We start from the raw sequence: 24469 nt of genomic DNA, 5'->3' as shown, positions 1-24469 counted from the left end.
CACTAGAGAGTTGATCTGAGCGTTATCTGACAACTATTCATTATCAACTTGTATTTTGAGTAGTGATCCTGACAAAGATAGACTATATAATGCACTATTAAACAGGGACGAAAATCTGGAAGTATGAGTCTACAATTTTACATGCAAAGACAGATATTGCGCAAAAATTATTACACCTATATATTTTTGAGAATTATCATGTGTTCGATATTTCTTATGTTAAATTTAACTTGCGTTTGAAGGATATTGAATTCTATAAGATAAAGTCTGATAAAGAGTTCACTTTCGCTCTTAATCTGGAAATATCCATCCGCAATTTTATGTGTTAACATAGATATGATTCAAAAATTACTATTACTCATATATTTAAAAATTATCACATATGCGCGATATTTCAGACTAAATGTAATTTACACTAGTAACAGTATCCTGAAGGATATTAAAGACAAAGCAAAAATAAATAGAGAGAGAGAGAGAGAGAGAGAGAGAGAGAAAAGGGAGATGACTTGCATTTTTATTTAAACAAATGAAATACTTACATGCGATATTTAAAATTATTATTTCTTAAATACAGTTCCTTAAAATATTTAAGTAAAATTGTTACATACAGTTACTTGCTATACGCCGCACCGCAAATAGTCTGTAAAAGCATAAATACAGTTATATTGCATGATAAAGTGTAATCGTCACACAAGTTCAATGTTCTTATCTCTTGCTATATAAGAGCGAATACATATAATTGAAAAAAATTTTATAGGAATTTTTAAATATATTAATGTATTACGATATTCATTCTTTTTCAACTTGCATGATCCAATTACTCACAGTCGATTTTTAAATATTTTCTCAACAAGCCATTTAAGTGTGTTTATTATGCATAAAACACATTATATATAGTAACGCTTCATATAGAAATATATTAAGCTTTTATTTAATGTATACTTACATGATTCATATAAATATTTCATATACGGGAAATGCACGTTCAATTGACATGCTATTACGCAATTTTTGGACTTTCTAAACAATGTGATTCCTATTTTTCGCAATTCATGTGCTTTATAAAGTATACATTGAAAGAATCAGACCATTTTAAAGCACCATTATTGATGCATTTCTCTCTTTCAAATAATTCTAGGTAAATATACATATTATCGTTCTAATGCGATACTCCGAACACTATTACAATTTCTTCGAATCATTCTCTGAATTGATCTCATAGTCATTATTGTATCGTCAAGATGACAGAACGATTAATTAATCCGCCCACAAGTTCGCCACTACTTTGCGGCAGCTAATTAGCCAAATGGTGGCTACAAAATGCTTTTGTGCAAGAAATATCGTTGAGGTCGTATCATGATATTTATAGGTTTCATTTAGTCAACTGTACAAATTAAAATCTGAAGTAATAAGAATGGCCAAATTCGATTTATAATTTAGCGAATTTCACAAAAGATAGAAAACGCGTTTAACATATTTTCGTAACAATCACGACCGAATCAGTACAGGAATTTAGTAGTAAGTTCGACTGTTAAATTTATGTATTTCTTTGTCTTTCTATCGCTTTCGACATTCTTATTTTGCAATTTGGTTTATTTCCTATCTCCAGGAAAATTAGCTACAGAGGTAAGCAAACACAAATATTCTGAAGGGGCAATCAAAAATAATATTTTAAAAGCGTTGAAAAGCCACTTCCAATTTTTCTAATGTATCTTAACTATCCGTTAAATATTTATCGTTAAATGTGTAATCTTTCGATGATTTTACGTTATTTTAGATTAAGAATATCGACGAATTATAATAAATGAATGAAAAAGTAAGTTTTGTGAATGCGAAAAGGAGAAGAAAAATCAACAAAAAATAATAATAAAAGTAGCGATTTATTGAGGTACAAAATTACACAATAAAAAGAATAGTTCAAGCTTTAATTAGATACAGCATAATAAAATTTTTCTCATGTGACGATACATGCAACAAGCCTTCAACGATTGATAAAATATACACTTGTATCTCCAATGCGTATTTCCTGAATCTCCTATACATGCTTGCCGTACATGAATATAAACTTATTGATTTCCCGAAAAGAAAAAATCAATATTTTATTCAAATCAAACGTCAACGAATAATAATAATTTTGTCAAAAAATAAACCATTACTTTATGAAACTATCCAAATTAATTCTGATACATAGTCGACGGACGTTTCTTGATCCAGCTCTTGATAGTCGGTAATTCCTCAACCTTCTTTTGTAGTTGTTTCAGGTTCTCATACTTCTCGACGATTTCCTCATTCATCATGTGGTTCAAGTAGTCCAAAAGACCGACGAAAGTGAGATCGGCCCACGTCAGAGTACCGCCGACAAAGTAACCGCCATTCTTCTTCACCTGAGCGTCCAAACGCTCCAAATAATACGGCACCGTCTCTTTGGCAGCTTTAAATTTCTCTTCTTTAGCTTGTTTGTTACTTTCATAGTGGAAACCAGCGATATCTAATGCAAGCAAAAGAATGATAAGACAAATAAGATAATAACATTCGATCATTTCAGTAAATCGAATTTATAACGCGAATGTAGAAAAACCTATTTCTTCCTTGTATATATATCATTATTTTAAAATAAATTCGTTCGCATGGCATTATCAAAATGTGAACTTATTAATGTTGTGGTTCAAATCTGTTTCAAAAGTAAATCACCGCTCCTGGTAAATAAAGTAATCGGAAAAATATAGCGTAAGCAGTATGTTATCTACTCACTGGCACGTAAATCGTGTATGGTGTCAACGGTCGCATCGATTTCTAGAGACTCCCAATTGTTTTTTCCGGCAAGACCACATTGCTTCGCTAAGTAACGGCAAATAGCTACGGACTGATCGATCTTCTTTCCGTCTACTTCAAGCACGGGCACCTTGCCGAATGGCATAGCTGAAAAATTATATTAAGGCACATGAATACAAGATGCTGTTAAAATTGAATAATGTTTATAGAAAAACCATTTAGATTATTGTTAATTCAAATCTACAAAAATTGGAATTTATACCTACAGTAATTGTTTATATGCATACATTAAGAGTTTTGACGATTAATAATTACACACAATTAAAGATAAGCGCACATTTACATTTCTAAGTCTGAGTTTGATAATGCAAATCTTAATTTTTATTTCTATGACAAATTTTTTTCTGTTATATAACTCATAAAAAAGCTCTGCAGCCTTTTATATAGCTTTATGCTGTATTAAAGGGAAGATCTTTTGTCTCTCAAATCTTATGGTATTTCGATAATTGATTGGCTAACTTGAACGACACGAAATTGATTTCCTTACATCAACGAGGAAATCTATTTACCATTAAACCATGCAATGAAATGACAGTATGCTTTTCGTTAAGTGAGAATACAACGCATTGCATTTACATAACAATATCAATTTTCCTGTACAATGTATCGCAATACGTAATAAGAAATGGAAGGTTCTTTTCGAGAGAGATAACATTTATTTCCAGTTCTGTCGTTTACAAGAAAGCTAAATGAAAAAATGAATGTCTTATTACGTATAAAATGTAGCATAATCTCTACATCAAAATAATTTATGTCTAGTAGAAATAAAGGAGAATGTGACAACGATTCAGTCGGCGCTCCAGAAGTTAATGTAAAAACTATTTTTTTGCCACGTCAACTCTGTACGTAAATTAGATTTCAGGAATGATCGAGCTCTATTAGTTCGCGACAGGTGATCGCCAACAGCGACATGTGTTATTAAATTAGTTGTACATACTGGGTTTTAGTTTTGGCCAATCTTCCTCATTGAAACGTTCATCCACAAATTTGATGCCAGCATAACTGAATAGGAATCGAATTGGTTCGCCCAATGCTGTGACGGGAAAATAAATCAGCTTGTAGGAAGGCATGTTGCTGAAAGAAGAGCACTTGTTAATTATTTTTGTCTTTATCGTCATTATAATGCTAGGATCATGAGGATATCTCAACGGTAGATAATATGTTCCAATATTTTTCGATTTCTTTAAACTAGTTTTAGTTACTGAGATGAACTTTTAGCTTTAAATTTATTTTTTATCGATATTTAATTCTAGGCTTTATTAAATATACGTGAATCAAAATTTAAACCAGACTTTAAAACCACTCTTGATCGGTATTATATTTGATCATTTAATTTAAAATTGAACTTGGATTTGGATTAAAATTGTCATCAATTTTAAACAGTTTGATAAAAAAAAGTCCGAGTATAATTATAAAAAGCTACTGATTATATAAAAACCATTTATTAAAAAAAAATTGTTATATGCTAAACACCGCAAACTCTTAATCTGTAATAGTATAAGTTACCTTACGTAATCATTACAAGTCATATTTTCTTATCTTTCTTATCAAACTAAATACATAACTGGAAATATTGCACATATAAACATTTTTAAATATAGCATATAGTATTCTTATTGTTATGCAACCTTTTTGCTTTTTTTTTTGCAACTTTCAAACAGATTGTACATAATGATGTAAATCTGGAAATGTAGAACTTCTACTAAAATGACAAAGGCCAATAAAGGAGCAATAATGTTGCTTGTTTATTGGCCTTTTTCATTTTAGTATTTGATACATACGAGCGTGATTATATTTATCTATTTACATAAAATTTCTATTTATGTTTGACACCACCCTGTCTCCAACATGCAAATCTTTAACATTAGAGAACCGCAACTATTTCTCCAACTCCTTCATTTCCCGGTACCGCTGGTATAGAAGAGGCCTGCTAGGATATTTTTTTTTTATCGTATTTATATCGGCTGGATTCACCGGGGATAGTAACCATTTTACAGTTACTTGATCGCCCGCTGGTTGTTCCATCGTTTGCGTCATTACTTGAAGAATTTCAACAGGTTCGCCGTATTCTTTGTACAATAGAGATTTTACGCAGTCGGTATTAATTGCAGCACTCATTTGCCGAATACTTGTCAAATTACTTTTAACTGATCGTAAGATCGACAAAGTTAATTTGCTTGCAAACATAGTAAACTTATATCGAGCCACGACTTTTGACGTTCGTTGACATTCGTTGAGACAATTTTGGAGCAAAATTTTCTGCATAAGAAAAAGAAATATATGTTTAATTGGCATGACATTACAGTTCTCGAAATTTTTATATATAGTTATTTTTATTAATTATAAGATTTATTATGCTTTATAAAATATACAATTTCAATATTGATGAAACACGTCATTATTGAGTTTCCTTTCCGAATTATACTTTTTGTTGTAACGCGATACTCTTTGAATGCGGCGATTATACCAAATTAATTCTCCGAATCAATTTTGTCGTTTTTAATGCTTCGTCATGGTGATAAATATATAACTAATTAATTTGCTTCCACAAAACGTCACGCATCTGCCGGCCACTAATTAGTCGGGCGGTAACCACAAAATTCTCTTACGTGAGATATTTGATGTAATATTACAATATCTTACAATCTTGAATCAGTTTGAATAATATGAGTAGGTAAGTTCTACTTACAATTTGAAGAATTCGACACAGACGGAAAAGGTGTCAACGGTAATACGCTGTTACAGTCACCAACCGGCAGATCTTGCGGCGAACTGAACTCCTCTTTTATTCATCTTGCTATCAAGAGATATCCCCACTTCGTCGTTGTGACGTGGCTCACTTTCGATCTCTAGAAAAAACTCACTAGAGTTAATCTGAGCGTTATCTGACAACTATTCATTATCAACCTGTATTTTGAGTAGTGATGCTGATAAAGATAGACTATATAAGACTGCACTATTAAATAGGGACGAAAATCTGGAAGTATGACTCTACAATTTTATATGCAAAGACAGATATTGCCCAAAAATTATTACACCCATATTTTTGAGAATTATCATGTGTTTGATATTTTTTATATTAAATTTAACTTGGGTTTGAAGGTTATTGAATTCGATAAGATAAAGTTTGATATATAGTTCACTTAATTCGTTCTTAATCTGGAAATATCCATCCGCAATTTTATGTGTAAACATAGATATGTTTCAAAAATTACTATTAATCATATATTTAAAAATTATCACATACACGCGATATTTCTGACTAAATGTAATTTGCACTAGTAACGGTATCCTGAAGGATATTGAAGGCAAAGCAAAAAAAAAAAAAATATATATATATATATATATATATAGAGAGAGAGAGAGAGAGAGAGAGAGAGATGACTTGCATTTTTATTTAAACAAATTTAATACATGCGATATTTAAAATTATTATTTCTTAAATACATTTCATTAAAATATTTAAATAAAATTGTTACATACAGTTACTTATTGCTATACACCGCAACGCAAATATTCTATAAAAGCATAAATGCAGTTATATTGCATGATAAAGTGTAATCGTCACAAAAGTTCAATGTTCTTATCTTTTGCTATAAGAGCGAATACATATATAATTAAAAAAAATTTTATAGTAATTTTTAGATATATTAGTGTATACAATATTCATTCTTTTTCAACTTGCATGCGATGATCCAATTACTCACAGTCGATTTTTAAATATTTTCTCAACAAGCTATTTAAGTGTGTTTATTATGCATAAAACACATTATATATATAGTGACGCTTTATATAGAAATATATTAAGCTTTTTATTTAATGTATACTTATATGATTCATATAAACTCCGAACGCACTATTACAATTTCTTCGAATCATTCTCTGAATTGATCTCATAGTCATTATTGTATCGCCATGATGACAGAACGGTTAATTAATCCGCCCACAAGTTCGCTACTACTTTGCGGCTGCTAATTATAGCCAAATGGTGACTACAAAATGCTTTTGTGCAAGAAATATCGTTGAGGTCATATCATGATATTTATAGGCTTCATTTAGTCATACAAATTAAAATCTGAAGTGATAAGAATGGCCAAATTCGACTTATAATTTAGCGAATTTCACAAAAGATAGAAAACGCGTTTAATATATATTTTTGTAACAATCACGACCGAATCAGTACAGAGATTTAGTAGTAAGTTCGACTGTTAAATTTCTATATTTCTTTGTCAGGAAGACGTCTTTCTATCGCTTTCGACATTCTCATTTTGCCGTTGCAATTTGGCTTATTTCCTATCTCCAGGAAATTTTGCTACAGAGGTAAGCAAACAGAAATATCTTGAAGAGGCAATCAAAAAGAATATTGTAAAAGCGTCGAAAAGCCACTTCCAATTTTTCTAATGTATCTTAAAACTATCCGTTAAATATCTATCATGTAATCTTTCGATGATTTTACGTTATTTTAGATTATAAGAATATCGACGAATTATTTGGGTTGGCTAATAAGTCCGTGCGGTTTTTTACTTATAAATGTTTGATGATAATTTTTATAGGAGGTAATAACTTTAATCAATTATGTATTGGCCGTTGTTATATCTACTATCTTTTGCCATCTTTCGGGCAGCTTCATAATTCCTCGTTCAAAGAACTTCCTGTCTTTCTCGGCAAAAAACCGTTCCAGCTTCTTCAGAAACGAGATGCTTTCCAAATTCAAGGAACAGATGATAATCTGATGGTGCAATGTCTGGAGAATACGGAGGATGTGGTAAAACATCCCAGATTCCCAGCCTAGCGCCAATAATTTTTGCCGGGTTTGTTGTAGAGATGTGTGCGACCTAGCGTTGTCATGGTGAAAGACGACGCCTCTACGATTCACCAATTCTGGACGCTTCTCGTCGATTGCTGCATTTAATTTATCCAGCTGACTACTGTAAACATCTGAATTAATTGTTCTGTTCTTCGGAAGTAGCTCGTAATACACAACACCTTTCCAATCCCACCAAATTGAGAGCATAATCTTGCTCGTGTGAAGTCCTGCCTTCGAAGCGATTTGTGGCGGTTCGCTACGCTGCCCCCACGATCTTTTGCGCGTGATGTTATTGTAGACGATCCATTTTTCATCGCCAGTTACCATACGCTCAGAAATGGATCGCTTATTTCTCACGTTTTCCGAATGAATCGCTAATGGAAATGCGTTGGATTAAATGAGCTTCGCTCAGTTCGTGTGGAACCCAAACATCGAGACGACTAACGTATCCAAGGTGATGCAGATGATTTTCTACGCTCGATTTCGATATTAGGAGAACGTCTGCAATCTCCCGCGTCGTGTAGTGTGGATTGGAGTCGATCATCGCCTTCAATTTGTCGCTATCGATTTCATTTGGTTGGCCTGAGCGTAGTTTGTCTTTGACGGAAAAATGTCCGCAACGAAATCTCGCAAACCACTTTTGGCATACGCATTCTTTTACGGCATCCTCATCATATACTGCACAAATCTTTTTACAGGTTTTAGCCGCGTTTTTGCCTTGTTTAAAATAAAAATGCATAATATGCCGAAAATGCTCGTTCTGGTTATCCATTTTTAAAATAAAAATGCATAACCCTTACAAAAAAGTATTACTAGCTGGTTAGTAATAAATACTTATTTTGTGTATTAATAATACTAAAATTAAGTATTTATTAGTACTTGAATCACTGTGATCCAAGTATTGCATAGTATTTTATTACTGGTCAGTAATTTATGAAAGTAGTATTTAATACAGGACGAGTATTGAATACTTATATTAAATTTTTGATGAGAAAGCATTTAATACTAGGTGAAAAATACTTGTGTAATAAATACTTGTGTTGAATTACTGATGAGTATTTCAATGTTAATACTGAAGTACTGAACCAAGGATTCCATGTGTAATAAATCACTGGCCAGTATTTTAATATTAATACTCAAGTACTGAACTGAATATTCCATGTGAAATTAATCACTGACCAGTACTACAATTTGTATAGAAACATTATAATGGGTAATTCCTGATAATATTAAGGAAAAGAGATAAAAGTAAGGCACAAATACATTTTATATGAAGGTCTGTACTAATTCGTCGTGATAAAAGTGTACAAGTTTTGAAATAGTACTGAGGATATCATTTTAATATTCAATTCAAAATTTTATTACTCTTTTTAAACTGAATTTGTTTCTTAAGATGATTTTTGAAAAATTATATATTTGCGCTGGTTATGACACATGTAGACTATATATAACACTTACATCAAATTAAGAAGTAGTCTACCACGTAAGGCAGTTGGCTCACGATCCAGAGGTCCCGAGTTCGATCCCACCAAGGTAAGTGTGTTTTTCAAATACGAGAAAATATTTATAATTATAGACTGCATCTTAAGAAACAAATTTAGTTATAAAATAGTAATAAAATTTCGAAAAAAAATAATTTTTTTTTATGCCGGGTAAATATCGGAAATCGAAATATCGGTGAGTAATTCAATACTAAGCACCAGTAGTTCTGTGTAGTATTAATCACTACCTATAATATTTATCACTACCAGTATTTTCCCAGTATTTCCCAAATAAATATTGACAGTATTAAATCACTGAGATTTTAAGTATTAGTCAGTAATACTTTTCTGTAAGGGAATATGCCGAAAATGCTCGTTCTGGTTATCCATTTTTAGATAACGCAAAACACGCAAGATACTCAAGCAATATTTGTGTATATTTTTCAAATACACGTTTAAATGTCATCGGTCAATGACTATACGGTTTCAAAACTTCCGACTGAAGATAAAGCTTAGCAGAGCGCCTTGATGCCATCTATTGAGAAAAACCGCACGGACTTATTGGCCAACCCAAAATAAATAATGAATGGAAAAGTAAGTTTTGTGAATATGAAAAAGAGAAGAAGAATCAACAAAAAATAATAATAAAAAGTAGCGATTTATTGAGGTACAAAATTACACAATAAAAAAAATAGTTCAAGCTTTAATTAGATACAGTCCAATAAAATTGTTATCACGTGACGATACATGCAACAAGCCTTCAACGATTGATAAAATATACACTTGTATCTCAAATGCGTATTTCCTAAATTTCTTATGCTACATGCTTGCCATACATGAATATAAACTTGATTTCCCGAAAAGATAAAATCAATATTTTATTCAAATCAAACGTCAACGAATAATAATTATAATTTTGTCGAAAAATAAACCTTTACTTTATGAAATTATCCAAATTATTTCTGATACATGGTCGACGGACGTTTCTTGATCCAGCTCTTGATGGCCGGTAATTCCTCAACCTTCTTTTGTAGTTGTTTCAGTTTCTCATACTTCTCGACGATGTCCTCATTCATCATGTAGTTCAAGTAGTCCAAAAGAGCGACGAAAGTAAGATCGGCCCACGTCAGAGTACCGACAAAATAACCACTATTCTTCTTCACCTGAGCGTCCAAACGCTCCAAATAATACGGCACCGTCTCTTTGGCAGCTTTAAGTTTCTCTTCTTTAACCTGTTCGTTACTCTCATAGTAGAAACCAGCGATATCTAATGCAAGCAAAAGAATATGGTAAGACAAATAAGATAATGACATTTAATTACTTCAGTAGATCGAATTTATAACACGAATGTAGAAAAACCTATTTCTCCTCTGTATATCATTATTTCGGAATAAATCTGTTCGCATTGTCGAAATGTGAACCTATTAATGTTGTGATTCAAATCTGTCTTAAAAGTAAATCTCCGGGCCTGGTAAATAAAGTAATCGTAAAAATATAGCGTGAGCAGTTGTTATTTACTCACTGGCACGTAAATCGTGTATGGTGTCGACGGTCGCATCGATTTCCAGAGACTTCCAATCGTTTTTGCCGGCAAGACCACATTGCTTCGCCAAGTAACGGCAAATAGCTACGGACTGATCGATCTTCTTTCCGTCTACTTCAAGCACGGGTACCTTGCCGAATGGCATAGCTGAAAAATTATATTAAGCCACATGAATACAAGATACTGTTAAAATTGAATAAGGTTTATAGAAAAATCATTTAGATTATTATTAATTCAAATCTACAAAAATTGGAATTTATACCTATACAGTAATTGTTTATATGCATACATTAAGAGTTTTGACGATTAATAATTACACGCACAATTAAAGATAAGTGCAATTACATTTCTAAGTCTGAGTTTGATAATACAAATCTTAATTTTCATTTCTATGACAATTTTTTTTCTGCTATATAATTTATAAAAAAGCTCTGCGGCCTTTTATATAGCTTTATGATGTTTTGAAAGGAAGATTTTTTGTCTCTCAAATCTTATGGTATTTCGATAATTAATTGGCTAACTTGAACGACACGAAATTGATTTCTTTACATCAACAAGGAAATCTATTTACCATTAAACCATGCAATAAAACGACAGTATGCTTTTCGTTAAATGAGAATACAACACATTGCATTTACATAACAATATCAATTTTTCGGTACAAAACATCGCAATACGTATATACGTAATAAGAAATGAAAGTTTCTTTTCGAGAGAGTTAAGATTTATTTCCAGTTCTGTCGTTTACAAGAAAGCTAAATGAAAAAATGAATGTCTTATTATGTATAAAATATGGCATTATCCCTACATCAAAATAATTTATGTCCAGTAGAAATAAAGGAGAATGTGACAACGATTCAGTCGGCGCTCCAAAAGTTAATGTAAAAACTATTTTTTGCCACGTCAACTGTACGTAAATCAGATTTCGGGAATGATCGAGCTCTATTAGTTCGTGACAGGTGATCGCTAACAACGACTTAGTTTTGGCCAATCTTCCTCATTGAAACGTTCATCCACAAATTCGATGCCAGCATAACTGAATAGGAATCGAATTGGCTCGCCCAATGCTGTGACGGGAGCATAAATCAGCTTGTAGGAAGGCAGGTAGCTGAAAGAAGAGCACTTGTTAATTATTTTTGTCTTTATCGTCATTATAATGCTAGGATGATGAGGATATCTCAACGGTAGATAATATGCTCCAATATTTTTCGATTTTTTTAAACTATAGTTTTAGTTACTGAGATGAACTTTAGCTTTAAATTTATTTTTTATCGATATTAATTAGGCTTTATTAAATATACGTGAATCAAAATTTAAACCAGACTCTAAAACCAATCTTGATCGGTATTATATTTGATCATTTAATTTAAAATTGAAGTTGGATTTGGATTAAAATTGTCATCAATTTTAAACAGTTTGATAAAAAAAAAGTTCGAGTATAATTATAAAAAGCTACTAATTATATAAAAACCATTTATTTAAAAAGAATTGTTATATACTAAACACCGCAAACTCTTAATCTGTAATAGTATAAGTTACCTACGCAATCGTTACAAGTCATATTTTCTTATCTTTCTTATCAAACTAAATACATGACTGGAAATATTGCACATATAAACATTTTTAAATATAGCATATAGTATTTTCATTGTTATGCAACCTTTTTGCTTTTTTTTGCAACTTTCAAACAGATTGTACATAATGATGTAAATCTGGAAATGTAGAACTTCTACTAAAATGACAAAGGCCAATAAAGGAGCAATAATGTTGCTCGTTTATTGGTCTTTTTCATTTTAGTATTTGATGCATATGAGCGTGATTATATTTAATTATTTACATAAAAATTTCTATTTATGTTGACACCATCCCTGTCTCCAACCAGGCAAATCTTGAACGTTAGAGCCAACAGCAACTATTTCTCCAAATCCTTCATTTCCCGGTACCGCTGGTATAGAAGAGGCCTGCTAGAGATATTTTTTTTTTATCGTATTTATATCGGCTGGATTCACCGGGATAGTAACCATTTTACAGTTACTTGATCGCCACACGCTGGTTGTTCCATCGTTTGCGTCATTACTTGAAGAATTTCAACAGGTTCGCCGTATTCTTTGTACAATAGAGATTTTACGCAGTCGGTATTAATTGCAGCACTCATTGCCGAATAACTTGTCAATTACTTTTAACTGATCGTAAGATCGACAAAGTTAATTTGCTTGCAAACATAGTAAACCTATATCGAGCCACGACTTTTGACGTTCGTTGACATTCGTTGAGACAATTTTGGAGCAAAATTTTCTGCATAAGAAAAAAAAATATATGTTAAATTGGCATGACATTACAGTTCTCGGAATTTTTATACAATGTTATTTTTATTAATTAAAGGATTTATTATGCTTTATAAAATATTCAATTTCAATATTGATGAAATACGTCATTATTGAGTTTCCTTTCCAAATAATACTTTTTGCTGTAACGCGATACTCTTTGAATTGCGGCGATTATACCAAATTAATTCTCCGAATCAATTTTGTCGTTTTTAATGCTTTATCATGGTGACAAATCTATAACTAATTAATTCGCTTCCACAAAGCGTCACGAATCTGCCGGCCACTAATTAGTCGGGCGATAACCACAAAACTCTCTTACGTGAGATATTTGATGTAATATTTCAATATCTTACAATCTTGAATTAGTTTGAATAATATAAGTGGGTAAGTTCTACTTACAATTTGAAGAATTCTACACGGAAAAGGTGTCAACGGTAATACGCTGTTACAGTCACCAACCGGCAGATCTTGCGGCGAACTGAACTCCTCTTTTATTTATCTTCCTATCAACAGATATCCCATGGTAGAAGGAAATATTTCCTTCCACCATGAGATATCCCCACTTCGTCGTTGTGACGTGGCTCACTTTCGATCTCTAGAAGAAACTCACTATATGGGCTACGGTCAACGTGACGCTACAAATGCTTTCTTCTTCTTTCTCATTGAAAAAGAGAGAATGTTCGACATTTGCGTCACGTTGACGTGCCCTTAGAGTACTGAGCGTAACTGCATCCCATGGAGAGAATAGCGGACGAACCAACGAATGCTCGATTGCTATCGCAGTGGGGCTCTCAATGGATAGCATCAAGAATTCGTTTATCCGTCCGCTATTCTTTCCATGGAGCACCTACTGACACTATTCATCACCCGTATTGAGTAGTGATCTGACAAAGATGACTATAATGCCCATTAGTAGGACAATCGGAGTACAGTTACATTTTATATACAAAGACAGATATTGCCCAAAAATTATTACACCCATATTTTTAAGAATTATCATGTGTTCGATATTTTTTATGTTAAATTTAACTTGCGTTTGAAGGATATTAAATTCGGTAAGATAAAGTCTGATATAGAGTTCACTTAATTCGCTCTTAATCTGGAAATATTCATCCGCAATTTTATGTGTAAACATAGATATGATTCAAAAATTACTATTACTCATATATTTAAAAATTATTACATACACGCGATATTTCAGACTAAATGCAATTTGCACTAGTAACGGTATCCTGAAGGATATTGAAGGCGAAGCAAAAATAAATAGAGAGAGAGAGAGAGAGAGAGAGAGAGAGAGAGAGAGAAATGACTGCATTTTTATTTAAACAAATTAAACACATGCGATATTTAAAATTATTATTTGTTAAATACAGTTCATTAAAATATTTAAATAAAATTGTTACATACAGTTACTTGCTATACACCGCAACGCAAATAGTCTATAAAAGCATAATAAAAGCATGCAGTTATGTTGCATGATAAGGTGTAATCGTCACACAAATTCAATGTTCTTATCTCTTGCTATAAAAGCAAATACATATAATTGAAAAAAATTTTATAAGAATTTTTAGATATATTAGTGTATACGATATTCATTCTTTTTCAACTTGCATGATACAATTACTCACAGTCAATTTTTAAATATTTTCTTAACAAGCCATTTAAGTGTGTTTATTATGCATAAAACACATTATATATAATGACGCTTTATATAGAAATATATTAAACTTTTTATTTAATGTATACTTATATGATTCATATAAACTCCGAACACTATTACAATTTCTTCGAATCATTCTCTGAATTGATCTCATAGTCATTATTGTATTGCCATGATGACAGAACGATTAATTAATCCGCCCACAAGTTCGCTACTACTTTGCGGCTGGTAATTAGCCAAATGGTGACTACAAAATGCTTTTGTACAAGAAATATCGTTGAGGTCATATCATGATATTTATAGGCTTCATTTAGTCATACAAATTAAAATCTGAAGTGATAAGAATGGCCAAATTCGACTTATAATTTAGCGAATTTCATAAAAGATAGAAAACGCGTTTAATATATTTCGTAACAATCACGACTGAATCAGTACAGGAATTTAGTAGTAAGTTTGACTGTTAAATTTCTGTATTTCTTTGTCTTCCTATCGCTTTCGACATTCTCATTTTGCCGTTGCAATGTGGCAACTATTTGTCCACATTCGAGAAGCTATCTATCCACATAGTAAAAAACACATTATTTATATTAATATTTATACTTATTTATAATATTATTTATTATTAATATATAATATTGAAAAAACTGTCTAGTCGTTGGAGTCAGAGCGGTAGTAGGCACTTTGTGTAGATTTTTTAACAGGATTCCTGCGTAGAGCTGACTATTCTTTATGTACGATGGCATCAAACTGATTTTGAGTCCGTTGCAAAATCAATATGATGAGTTTCTTTTGTCTACTCAATTATTTTAATTTTTTTTTGTATTTGGGACCTTTACCTTATCTTCGGCAGCGTTTGAAATAGAAAATACTTAATAATTTAAAACAAACTCATATATTTAACTTGACGTGTATTTTTAAAATAAAAATTTAGTGACGATTCTTGAATCGCAGGATCAAGTAACTGCTCGTAGGTCACTTTTTTACAGTAGCGAGTGAGAGCCCGAACATTTATTCCAAAGTCTAACGCTGTTTTTACGAAAAAATTCTCGCACGATTTTTATTCTTTTAATCGCTCTAAGTATAATTTTATTAGATATGTTTACCTTATCCGTCTTAAGGACAGTCTTTTTTTGTAGTTACGCAGCATTATCTATTAATAAAAGAACAATCCGTCATTGAAGTGTGGGCACATTGCTCCAGCAAAAATAGGACAGATAGCCCCGACTACGTTTTTCAGCCTTCAACATGTTGCCAATTTTAGATTATGCGAAATTAAGATTTGACGCTTCTCACACCTGATAACTATATATTAATTGATAATATTATGAATTACTTACTTTAATTTGTGTTAAACTACTGTCGCACAGCAAATTTTTCGACCGTCGAAAAATGTGAATAATATTGTTTTCACTTTTCTTTTAACGTATATAGCGTCTGCGAGAGGCATCGCAAAAAAACAAACAACATTTAAATCTCTTACGTAGGGCATTTTTCAAATACTTGTTACAATGATAGAGACATATGTCTCTTAAAACTTGAGATAGCAGTACTGTGGACACATAGCCCCCGTAGACAAATAGCCCCAGTCTCCCCTACCTACGCAATCTTTCAGAAATATTATTCATGCAATGTAAACGTAATATTACTTTTATAATGTTTTAAAAATATTCCTAAAATATTGCATTTGCTACATTTTTTTGCAATATTGCAGAAACTTACAAATATTGTAAACATCTTTCTGAAAGATTTCAGAAATATTAATTGTTAATGCAATATTATAAAAAACATAATGCACGTACATTTCTGAAATATTTCAGATGCACAGTTATGTATAAAATGTTAATGAAATATTTCTGCACCATTTCCAAACATTTCAATATTTCAGCGATATAACACGCCACGCCAAGTGGGATAGATAGTCGGCGGACGATTTTCGATCCAGTTCTCGATGTCCGGGATTTCCTCAACCTTCTTTTGCAGTTGTTTCAGGTTCTCATACTTCTCGACGATGTCCTCATTCATTATGCCGTTCAAGTGGCGCAAAAGAGCGACGAAAGTGAGATCGGCCCACGTCAGAGTACCGCCGACAAAGTAACCGCCATTCTTCTTCACCTGAGCGTCCAAACGCTCCAAATAATAAGGCGCCGTTTCCTTGGCAGTTTTAAGTTTCGCATATTTATTCTGCATCATGTTCTGCATGTCCTGCTCGTTATGTAAGGTACCCGCATAGGTACCCTCGAAGTAATAATAAGCAAAGATATCTAAATGCAATTAAAAAATATAAGGCAAATAAGATAGTGAGAATTCAGTAGATCGAATTTATAACGCGAATGTAGAAAAATCTATTTCTTCCCTATATATATATATATATATATATATATATATATATATATGTATATATCATCATTTCGGAATAAATCTGTTCGCATTATCGAAATGTGAACCTATTAATGTTGTAATTCAAATATGTTTTAAAAGTAAATTTCCGCTCCTGGTAAGTAAAGTAATCGGAAAAATATAGCATAAGCAGAATATTATCTACTCACTGGCACGTAATTCGTGTATGGTGTCGACGGTTGCGTCAATTTCCAAAGACTCCCAATCATTCTTGCCAGCGAGACCACATTGCTTCGCCAAGTAACGGCCAACAGCTACGGACTGATCGATCTTCTTTCCGTCTACTTCAAGCACGGCTTTGCCGAATGGTATAGCTGAAAAATTATATTAAGGCACAGGAATACAAGATGCTGTTAAAATTGAATAAAGTTTATAGAGAAGGCATATCTGGATTATTATTAATTCAAATCTACAAAAATTGGAATTTATACCTATAGCAATTGTTTATATGCATACATTAAAGAGTTTTGACGATTAATAATTACACAATTAAAGATAAATACAATTACATTTCTAAGTCTGAGTTTGGCAATACAAATCTTAATTTTTATTTTTATGACAAATTTTATTTTTCTGCTATACAATTCATTAAAATGCTCTTCAGCCTTTTATATAGCTTTATAATACTGAATGGTAATGTCTCTCAAATCTTATGGTAGTTCGACAATTGATTAGCTAATTTAGACGACACAGAAATGATTTCCTTACATCAACAAAGAAATTTACTTACGTTAAACCATGCAATGAAACAACAGTATGTTTTTCATTAGGTGGGAATACAACGCATTGTGTATTTACCTAGCAATATCGATAGTCCTATACAGAACATTACAATACGTAATAAGAAATGGAAGGTTCTATTATCAAGAGAGATAACTTATTTCCAGTTCTGTCGTTTACAAGAAAGCTAAATGAAAAAATTAATGTCTCATTACGTATAAAATGTGGCATAATGTTTACGTCGAAATAATTTATGTTTAAGAATAAAGAAGTACATGTCAGTCGGCACTCAAGAAGGTAATGTAAAAACTATATTTTTGCCACATCAACTATTCGTAAATCTAATTTCAGGAGTGAACAAGCCGGATTAAGTACACGATAGGCAATCGCACTAACAGAGACATATACTATTAATATTAATTAGCTATACCTACTCGCCTTAAAGAATCCAATCTTTGCTATTGTAACGTTCATCATCAAATTGGATTCCAGCATAGATGAACAAAAATCGAATTGGCTCGGCCAATGCTGTGGAGCCACCGATGGAGAAAGAAATCAGCTTGTAAGAAGGCATGTTGCTGAAAGAAGAGAGCACTTGTTAATTATTTTTGTCTTTATCGTCATTATAATGCTAGGATCATGAGGATATCTCAACGGCGGACAGTATGCTTCAATATTTTCCGATCTCATTAAAGAAGTTTTGTTTACTGAGGCGAGCTTTCAGTTTTAAATTTATTTTTTATCGATATTTTATTCTATTAGGACGATTGCAATAACTTTGTGGTTTTTGGAGGCATTTTTGGCGAAAAGCACGGAAAAAATAGTAAAAAAAAAAATTATGATCAATATTTGCCTTATTTCGAATTTTAATTTCAAGTTTTTAAAAATAAGGTTAGAGTTAGATTAGTTTTTTTATGCGGAGGAGCCCCTCCCTCATCTATACATGTGTATACATGGAAAGAAGTGTTTTACTGAAGTATCTAAAATTCTAACTAGATACAGATCTGAAAATAATTTTGTTGTACCATCAAAATAATTACGTAGAACACTCAAACCGATTGCTAAAATGTCAAAATTTTTTACAGCATTGTATCATTATACTTCAGCGACCTACTATAATTATTTTGATGGTGCAATAAAATTGTATCTAGCTGAATTTTTAGGTACTTTAGCAAAACCGTTCTCTCCGTGCACTTTCAAATAAAAGAAAATTGAACGTGTTCGCGCGCGTGTGAGTGAGGAAGGGATAGTGGGTGAGAGACCACTGACAGCGAAACTTGAAGTAACACAATAGTTTATTTTAACCACCAAAAATAATGACGAAATTAAAGAGTAACATAATTTAGAAATGTATTCGGATTTAACTGAACTCGGAAACGCGGACGTTTTAAATGAATTCTCTATCGACACTTTCTCGCTTGTCGTGTCGGATATAACCCGCGCGTGAATAAAAACTGACTATCGCAAATCGACCGATGACAGATCTTGACCCACTGACACACACACTGTTGACGAATGGCGACGCGCCGTAAGTTCTATGGGTTTTTATACCTACACGAGACAAAGAACGCGCCAGGGATATGACGAACGCTTAGCGAAGGCCAAAATGGAATAGAGGGTTCTTGCACTGAAATACCGAAGATGCAGATAGCCAGTTATCTTTGTAATTAGAGAATCGATCGTCGAAAAGACCGTGCCGGAGAATCAGAGTGACTCGACATCGTACGGAGAATAATTCTGAAGACGTGAGCGCGAAACAGATAATAAGCGGCGATTCGCTGGATAAATATCGTGTTACACTTCCGACGTGACTCCATGACACTGTCGACTAATTATAGAATAAGAATATTCAAGAACATTCGTGATCTCGAGCATTCGCGATCTCAAACAATTGTCATCAAAATTTTAAACAGTTTGATTAATGTTTGAGTAGTCATAAACAGCTACTGATTATATAAAAATTATTTATTTAAAAAAATGGTTATGCGCTAAACACCGCAAGCCCTTAATCTGTAATAGTATAACTTACATTACGCAATTAATCATAAGACATGCATATTTTCTTATCTTTCTTATCAAACTAAATACATGACAGGAAATATTGTATATATAAACATTTTTAAACAAAGCATATGGTATTCTCATTCTTTTGCAACCTTTCTCTGCTTTTTTGTAACTTTCAAACATATTGTATACATAATGATGTAAATTTGGAAATATAAAACTTAATTGTACTAAAATGGTCAATAAAGGAGCAATATAATATTGTCTTTTTTATTTTAATATTTGATGCATACAAACGTGATTATTCATTTATTTACGTACAATTTCTATTTAATATATTCTGCATAGGAAGAAGAAATATATGTTTAATTGACATGGCATTACAGTTCTCGGAATTTTTATACAATGTTATTTTTTTTAATTAGGATTTATGCTTTATAAAATATGCAATTTCGATATTGATGAAAGACGTCATTATTGAGTTTCCTTTCCGAATCATACTTTTTGCTGTAACGCGATACTCTTTGAATGTAACAATTATATCATAATTATTCTCCGAATCAATTTTGTTATTTTTAATTCCTTCGTCATGGTGATAAATCTGACTAATTACTTCAACAAGCGTCACTAATTTGCCGGCCACTAATTAGTCGGACGGTGACATGGACGTAAGAATACCTAGACAGAGCGTATTGCTGCGGGGATGAAGCACAAAGGGTAAGGGGAATGAATTGTCTATTGGATTGAAACGAATGAGATATGTAAGATGGCGGCGACGCCGGCATGGTATAATATACACTATAGATAGATAGATATAGATAAGTTTGCTGTATGTCCCCGCAGGGTTTATAAGGCGTTTTTGTGAGGAACGTACCCAAACCTCTTACATAATACACAACATCCCTATTCCCGACCTGGCCATAAGCGACCCTTTACAGTCTGTTACTCTCCCACCCTCACGGACCCCACCCCCGCCCACCATCTCTTCCAATCTTTCCCACTCCTTCTCTCTCCCTTCAACTCCGCATCCTCCGCCTGAGCACCTTCTCCTCCTCTTCGCCTTTTGTCTTCTCTCCTCCAGCCTGCTCCTTCCTCCTCCCTTTCGCACTCCGCATCTCATCTCTCTACCTCCTCACCTGCCCTTTCGGACTGCTCCATTGCCTTCTCCTCTTTTTTCTCTGTGAACATCCGATTAGCCAACCTCCCTCCCCCCCTTCTGCCTTTGCCCCCTATCTCTCTTCCCATTTTCCTTCCTCCTCATTCCACAAAATCTCCTTTCCCTCAACCCAAATTCTTCTATTGTCTGTCATAACCCTCCTGCCTCTTTCCCTTTCCACCCTCGCCTTCTCCAGAATTCTCCTCTTCGTCCATCTCTCCTTTATAGTGAGATCCTCATCAACAACTATCCCCCACCTCTGCCTAAATTCCCAATATTTCTCAAGTAACTCAGCCCTCTCCTTCTCATCCTCCATCTCCACCAATACCACCACCTTCCCTTCTACCCCTGTCCTTTCCCATACCCTTCTTATCCTCGGCGTCCTTCCCATTACCTTCTCCGTCACCCTTTCCATAAAACCTCTCCTTTCTTCCGCGTCCCTCCCATCCAGCCCCCTCCAAATCACATTTCTCCTCTTTTTCTCTTTTTCCTCCCTCTCCTCCTCCATTCTCTTTACTTTCTCCCTCAATCTCCTTGTCTTCTCCATCTCGTCCGCCTCCTCTCCTAGTCTCCTCTCCTCTCCCCTCTTCACCTCCTTCCACAACTCCTCCCCGTTGATACTTCTCTCTTCCGTCTTGCTTCCCGACTCGCTCCTCTCTCCATCATCCTTCCGCTCCCTCTCCTCGACACTCTCCTCTCCTTTCGACCCCCCTTCCTTTCTCTCTATAATCTTTCTAATCCTCCCTAACTCATCCCCTATCCTATTTAACACCCTAACTAGGTCCTCCGACCACTCCATCTCCCCTCTCTCCTTTCTGCTGCCTTCTCTCCACCTTATCTTCCTCTTCCCCTTGCACCACCCTCTCGTCGCTCTTTCAGCTTGCGCTGCTTCCTCTTCTCCCTTCCTTTGTCACATCGTGGCCGACACACCTTCCTCCTCTTCTCTCCTCTCTATAGAGACGTATACGTCTGTAAAATGATTTTATTTTATTTCATTTACCCGGCTTTCTTCACTCACCCCTTTTTCCTCTCTCCTACTTACAGTCACACTTTCTTTCGTTTCTCTTTTCTCGTTCTGCGCTCGGGATGCCTCAGGATAACGCGTACTCACGTCTCTTGCTCTTGCTCTTATATACACTATATTAATACTAATGATCATTATACTAATAATCACTATATTAACCACTATTAATCATTTTATGTAATCACGTTATTTTTTCGTGCAACGAATATATTTGTAAACATATCGATACATGGCGACATAATTTCACGGAATGTGATCGTTCCAATAGGCCTATTCGTTTTCACTGAACTTCTTGCACGGTTCATCTTTTCTCTTTTTCTTTTCACATTGGAGAGAAAAAGAGAAAAGATGAACCGTACACAAGAAGTGCAGCTAAAACGAACAGGCCTTGTCTCTAGTCGAATGATACCGCGCGACATGAAAGTAGACGCTAAATCTGAGATACGATAGCTGCATTACATTCGGTGAGCACGCTATTAGCGCTATTGCATCATTCTATCCTTTATCGCTCATTAGGAACGCTATCGCATCATTCTATCTTTATCGCTCATTAGGTGTAAAACAAGGATAAAATAAGCAAAAACGCTAATATAGCGCGCTCCCCGAATGCAGCCGATGATAGATCTCTCACCTCTTAGGCTTCACTCCCCGCGTTTAAAAGAGGTACCTGGCTTACGCTCCGTCCAGGTATTCTTACGTCCTTGGGCGATGACAAAACGCACTTACGTGAGATATTTGATGTAATATTACAATATCTACAATTTCGAATCAGTTTAAATAATAAGAATGGATAAAGTTCTATTTACACACAATTTGAAGAATTCTACACAGACGGGGAAGGTGTCAACGATAATACGCTGTTACAATCACCAATCGACAGATCTTGCGGCGAACTGAACTCCTCTTTTATTTTATTTTTATCAGAAGCACGTCGTAACTCGCTCGCTGTTCGGATTCGACTCCGCCTCTTCTTTGTTTCTCGTCCTCGCGGCCTCGGCGTCGACATCTGACACCTTCTCGCTGCTGGCTGATTCATTACAACTCCTCGTGCATCTCGTCCCATCTCGTCCTCGCTCGCTACGATAACGCACGTATGCCTTTTTGCGAAAACGCAAAGCTACGCTTATTTCATATCGTGGATACTACATATATATATGTATATATCAGCATCGGAAAAATGTTCCAGTTTTTTCCAACGTATCTTAACCACCCTTTAAACGTTTTTTTAAGATTCTCCCTGACGGTTCCTAGCGTTATCTAAAACTATTCATCATTAAAGAACTCGTATCTCGAATAGCGATGTTGACAAAGATAGACTATATGATAGCGTACCGTTAATAAGAGGCGAAATGGCGAAAATCTAGAAGTATCACATCCATATTTTTGAGAAATATCATGTGCTCAATATTTCATACTAAATGTAACTTGCGTTTGAAGGATGTTAAATTTGTCAAAAAGTCTCTAAAATCGATGCCCAGCAATGCTATAAAGAAATTGCCGCAGTGCAATGTCGAAAACACGCAGTGAGTACCAAAAAATTTATTAAACACAAAAAAATACATTTCTATAAATGTGGTTGATTTAATTCTAAGAAATATTTATTATGATTAAAAAGATGGTTTTAAATTCAAAGACACATTTTTTAAAATACATAAAGTGATTTATTAAATCAAGCATTTATGTTATTCAAAAAAAGATTTATTTGATTTAATAGGTTGTAACATAGAAACTAATAAGTGATTTGTTTAAAAAAAAAAGTGCATTTTTTTTAATGTAAAAATTGTATTTAAAATAATATTTTTTTCTTTTAAAAATAAGCAAAATACAAAAAAACTATTTTGTAAATTGGAACAAATTATTTATTTATTAAAAGTATTTATTTGTTTATTTAAAATAAAAAAATTTGTTAAATAAAAACTGCAACTTTTTTAAATATAAAAATTATATTTAAAATAATATTTGTTTCCACTCTTAAAAAAGGCGTGTTAAGTCGATAGTCGAATTTATTGTTGCCTTTTTACCGCGATGCTGATTGCGGTTATCTCGATTGATTGTTGTTTGGGAGCTACACGATGGCACAGACAAGTCTTAGGTGACATGTATTACAATTGTAAAATAAATTATTTATTTATTATTTTAAGTATATTTGCAGACAGTTTATAGAAGATGTTTAAAGTGTCTATCCTGAATTTAATTGCATTTTGCGTTACAGAATACAATTAAGTGAGGCAGACACTTTAAAAACATCTTCCGTAAACTGTTTGTAAGTATGTTTATTCAGTGCCATGCGATTATCGATATACAAGTAAGCAAAGTTTTATGCATAAATTTTTATCATGCACATTTTCGAGATTAATATTGAAATGCTTCTATAGGTGATTGGTGTGAAAAGTCAACTCCAACTAACGCTTTCCGCGCATGTGAAGAAGATAGAGAAGGAGAAAATAGATAACAATCACGAATAAAAATAATGTATGTATATTATATTGTGTGTAATATTAGGTGCTTTCTATTTTCA

At 33.4% G+C, this 24469-nt stretch overlaps 4 protein-coding genes across 12 annotated transcripts; all 4 read right to left on the bottom strand.

Annotated features, from left to right (window-relative positions):
* Positions 1–1861: 1861 nt before the first annotated feature.
* Positions 1862–5677, bottom strand: LOC139821074 (glutathione S-transferase-like). 4 transcript variants are annotated; one of them, XM_071791815.1, is made up of 5 exons: positions 5522–5666; positions 4820–5091; positions 3770–3906; positions 2752–2919; positions 1862–2488 (listed from the first exon to the last, which is right to left on the bottom strand). In XM_071791815.1, exons 2-5 carry the CDS (start codon positions 5017–5019, stop codon positions 2175–2177), a joined length of 819 nt encoding a protein of 272 aa, XP_071647916.1. In that variant the 5' UTR covers positions 5020–5091; positions 5522–5666; the 3' UTR covers positions 1862–2174. The 4 variants fall into 4 exon arrangements, with proteins under 4 accessions (XP_071647916.1, XP_071647917.1, XP_071647918.1 ...); XM_071791816.1 differs by lacking the exon at positions 4820–5091 and having other exon boundaries at positions 5522–5677; XM_071791817.1 differs by lacking the exons at positions 4820–5091; positions 5522–5666 and adding an exon at positions 4640–4762.
* A 2308-nt stretch (positions 5678–7985) lies between these two features.
* On the bottom strand, positions 7986–8411 carry LOC139820253 (histone-lysine N-methyltransferase SETMAR-like). The gene has a single exon (XM_071790392.1). The coding sequence runs from the start codon at positions 8409–8411 to the stop codon at positions 7986–7988; it is 426 nt and encodes a 141-aa protein (XP_071646493.1).
* Positions 8412–9815: 1404 nt separating this feature from the next.
* On the bottom strand, positions 9816–11844 carry LOC139820239 (glutathione S-transferase-like). Its single transcript, XM_071790383.1, has 3 exons — positions 11635–11844; positions 10643–10810; positions 9816–10387 (listed from the first exon to the last, which is right to left on the bottom strand). Exons 1-3 carry the CDS (start codon positions 11813–11815, stop codon positions 10077–10079), a joined length of 660 nt encoding a protein of 219 aa, XP_071646484.1. The 5' UTR covers positions 11816–11844; the 3' UTR covers positions 9816–10076.
* Positions 11845–14078: 2234 nt separating this feature from the next.
* Positions 14079–23172, bottom strand: LOC139820581 (glutathione S-transferase-like). 6 transcript variants are annotated; one of them, XM_071790947.1, is made up of 4 exons: positions 22583–23058; positions 18202–18345; positions 17197–17361; positions 14079–16911 (listed from the first exon to the last, which is right to left on the bottom strand). In XM_071790947.1, the coding sequence occupies exons 2-4, from the start codon at positions 18260–18262 to the stop codon at positions 16532–16534; spliced, it is 606 nt and encodes a 201-aa protein (XP_071647048.1). In that variant the 5' UTR covers positions 18263–18345; positions 22583–23058; the 3' UTR covers positions 14079–16531. The 6 variants fall into 6 exon arrangements, with proteins under 6 accessions (XP_071647048.1, XP_071647051.1, XP_071647050.1 ...); XM_071790950.1 differs by lacking the exon at positions 22583–23058 and adding an exon at positions 18935–20745; XM_071790946.1 differs by lacking the exons at positions 14079–16911; positions 17197–17361; positions 18202–18345 and adding exons at positions 20758–21896; positions 21970–22064 and having other exon boundaries at positions 22583–22672; positions 22758–23172.
* Between the last annotated feature and the right edge of the window lie 1297 nt (positions 23173–24469).

This window comes from Temnothorax longispinosus, chromosome 10, assembly GCF_030848805.1.
Source record: "Temnothorax longispinosus isolate EJ_2023e chromosome 10, Tlon_JGU_v1, whole genome shotgun sequence".
NCBI classification, from domain to species: domain Eukaryota; kingdom Metazoa; phylum Arthropoda; class Insecta; order Hymenoptera; family Formicidae; genus Temnothorax; species Temnothorax longispinosus.
The sequence above is the reverse complement of the archived record's forward strand: the minus strand, read 5'-3'. Positions and strand labels throughout refer to the sequence as shown.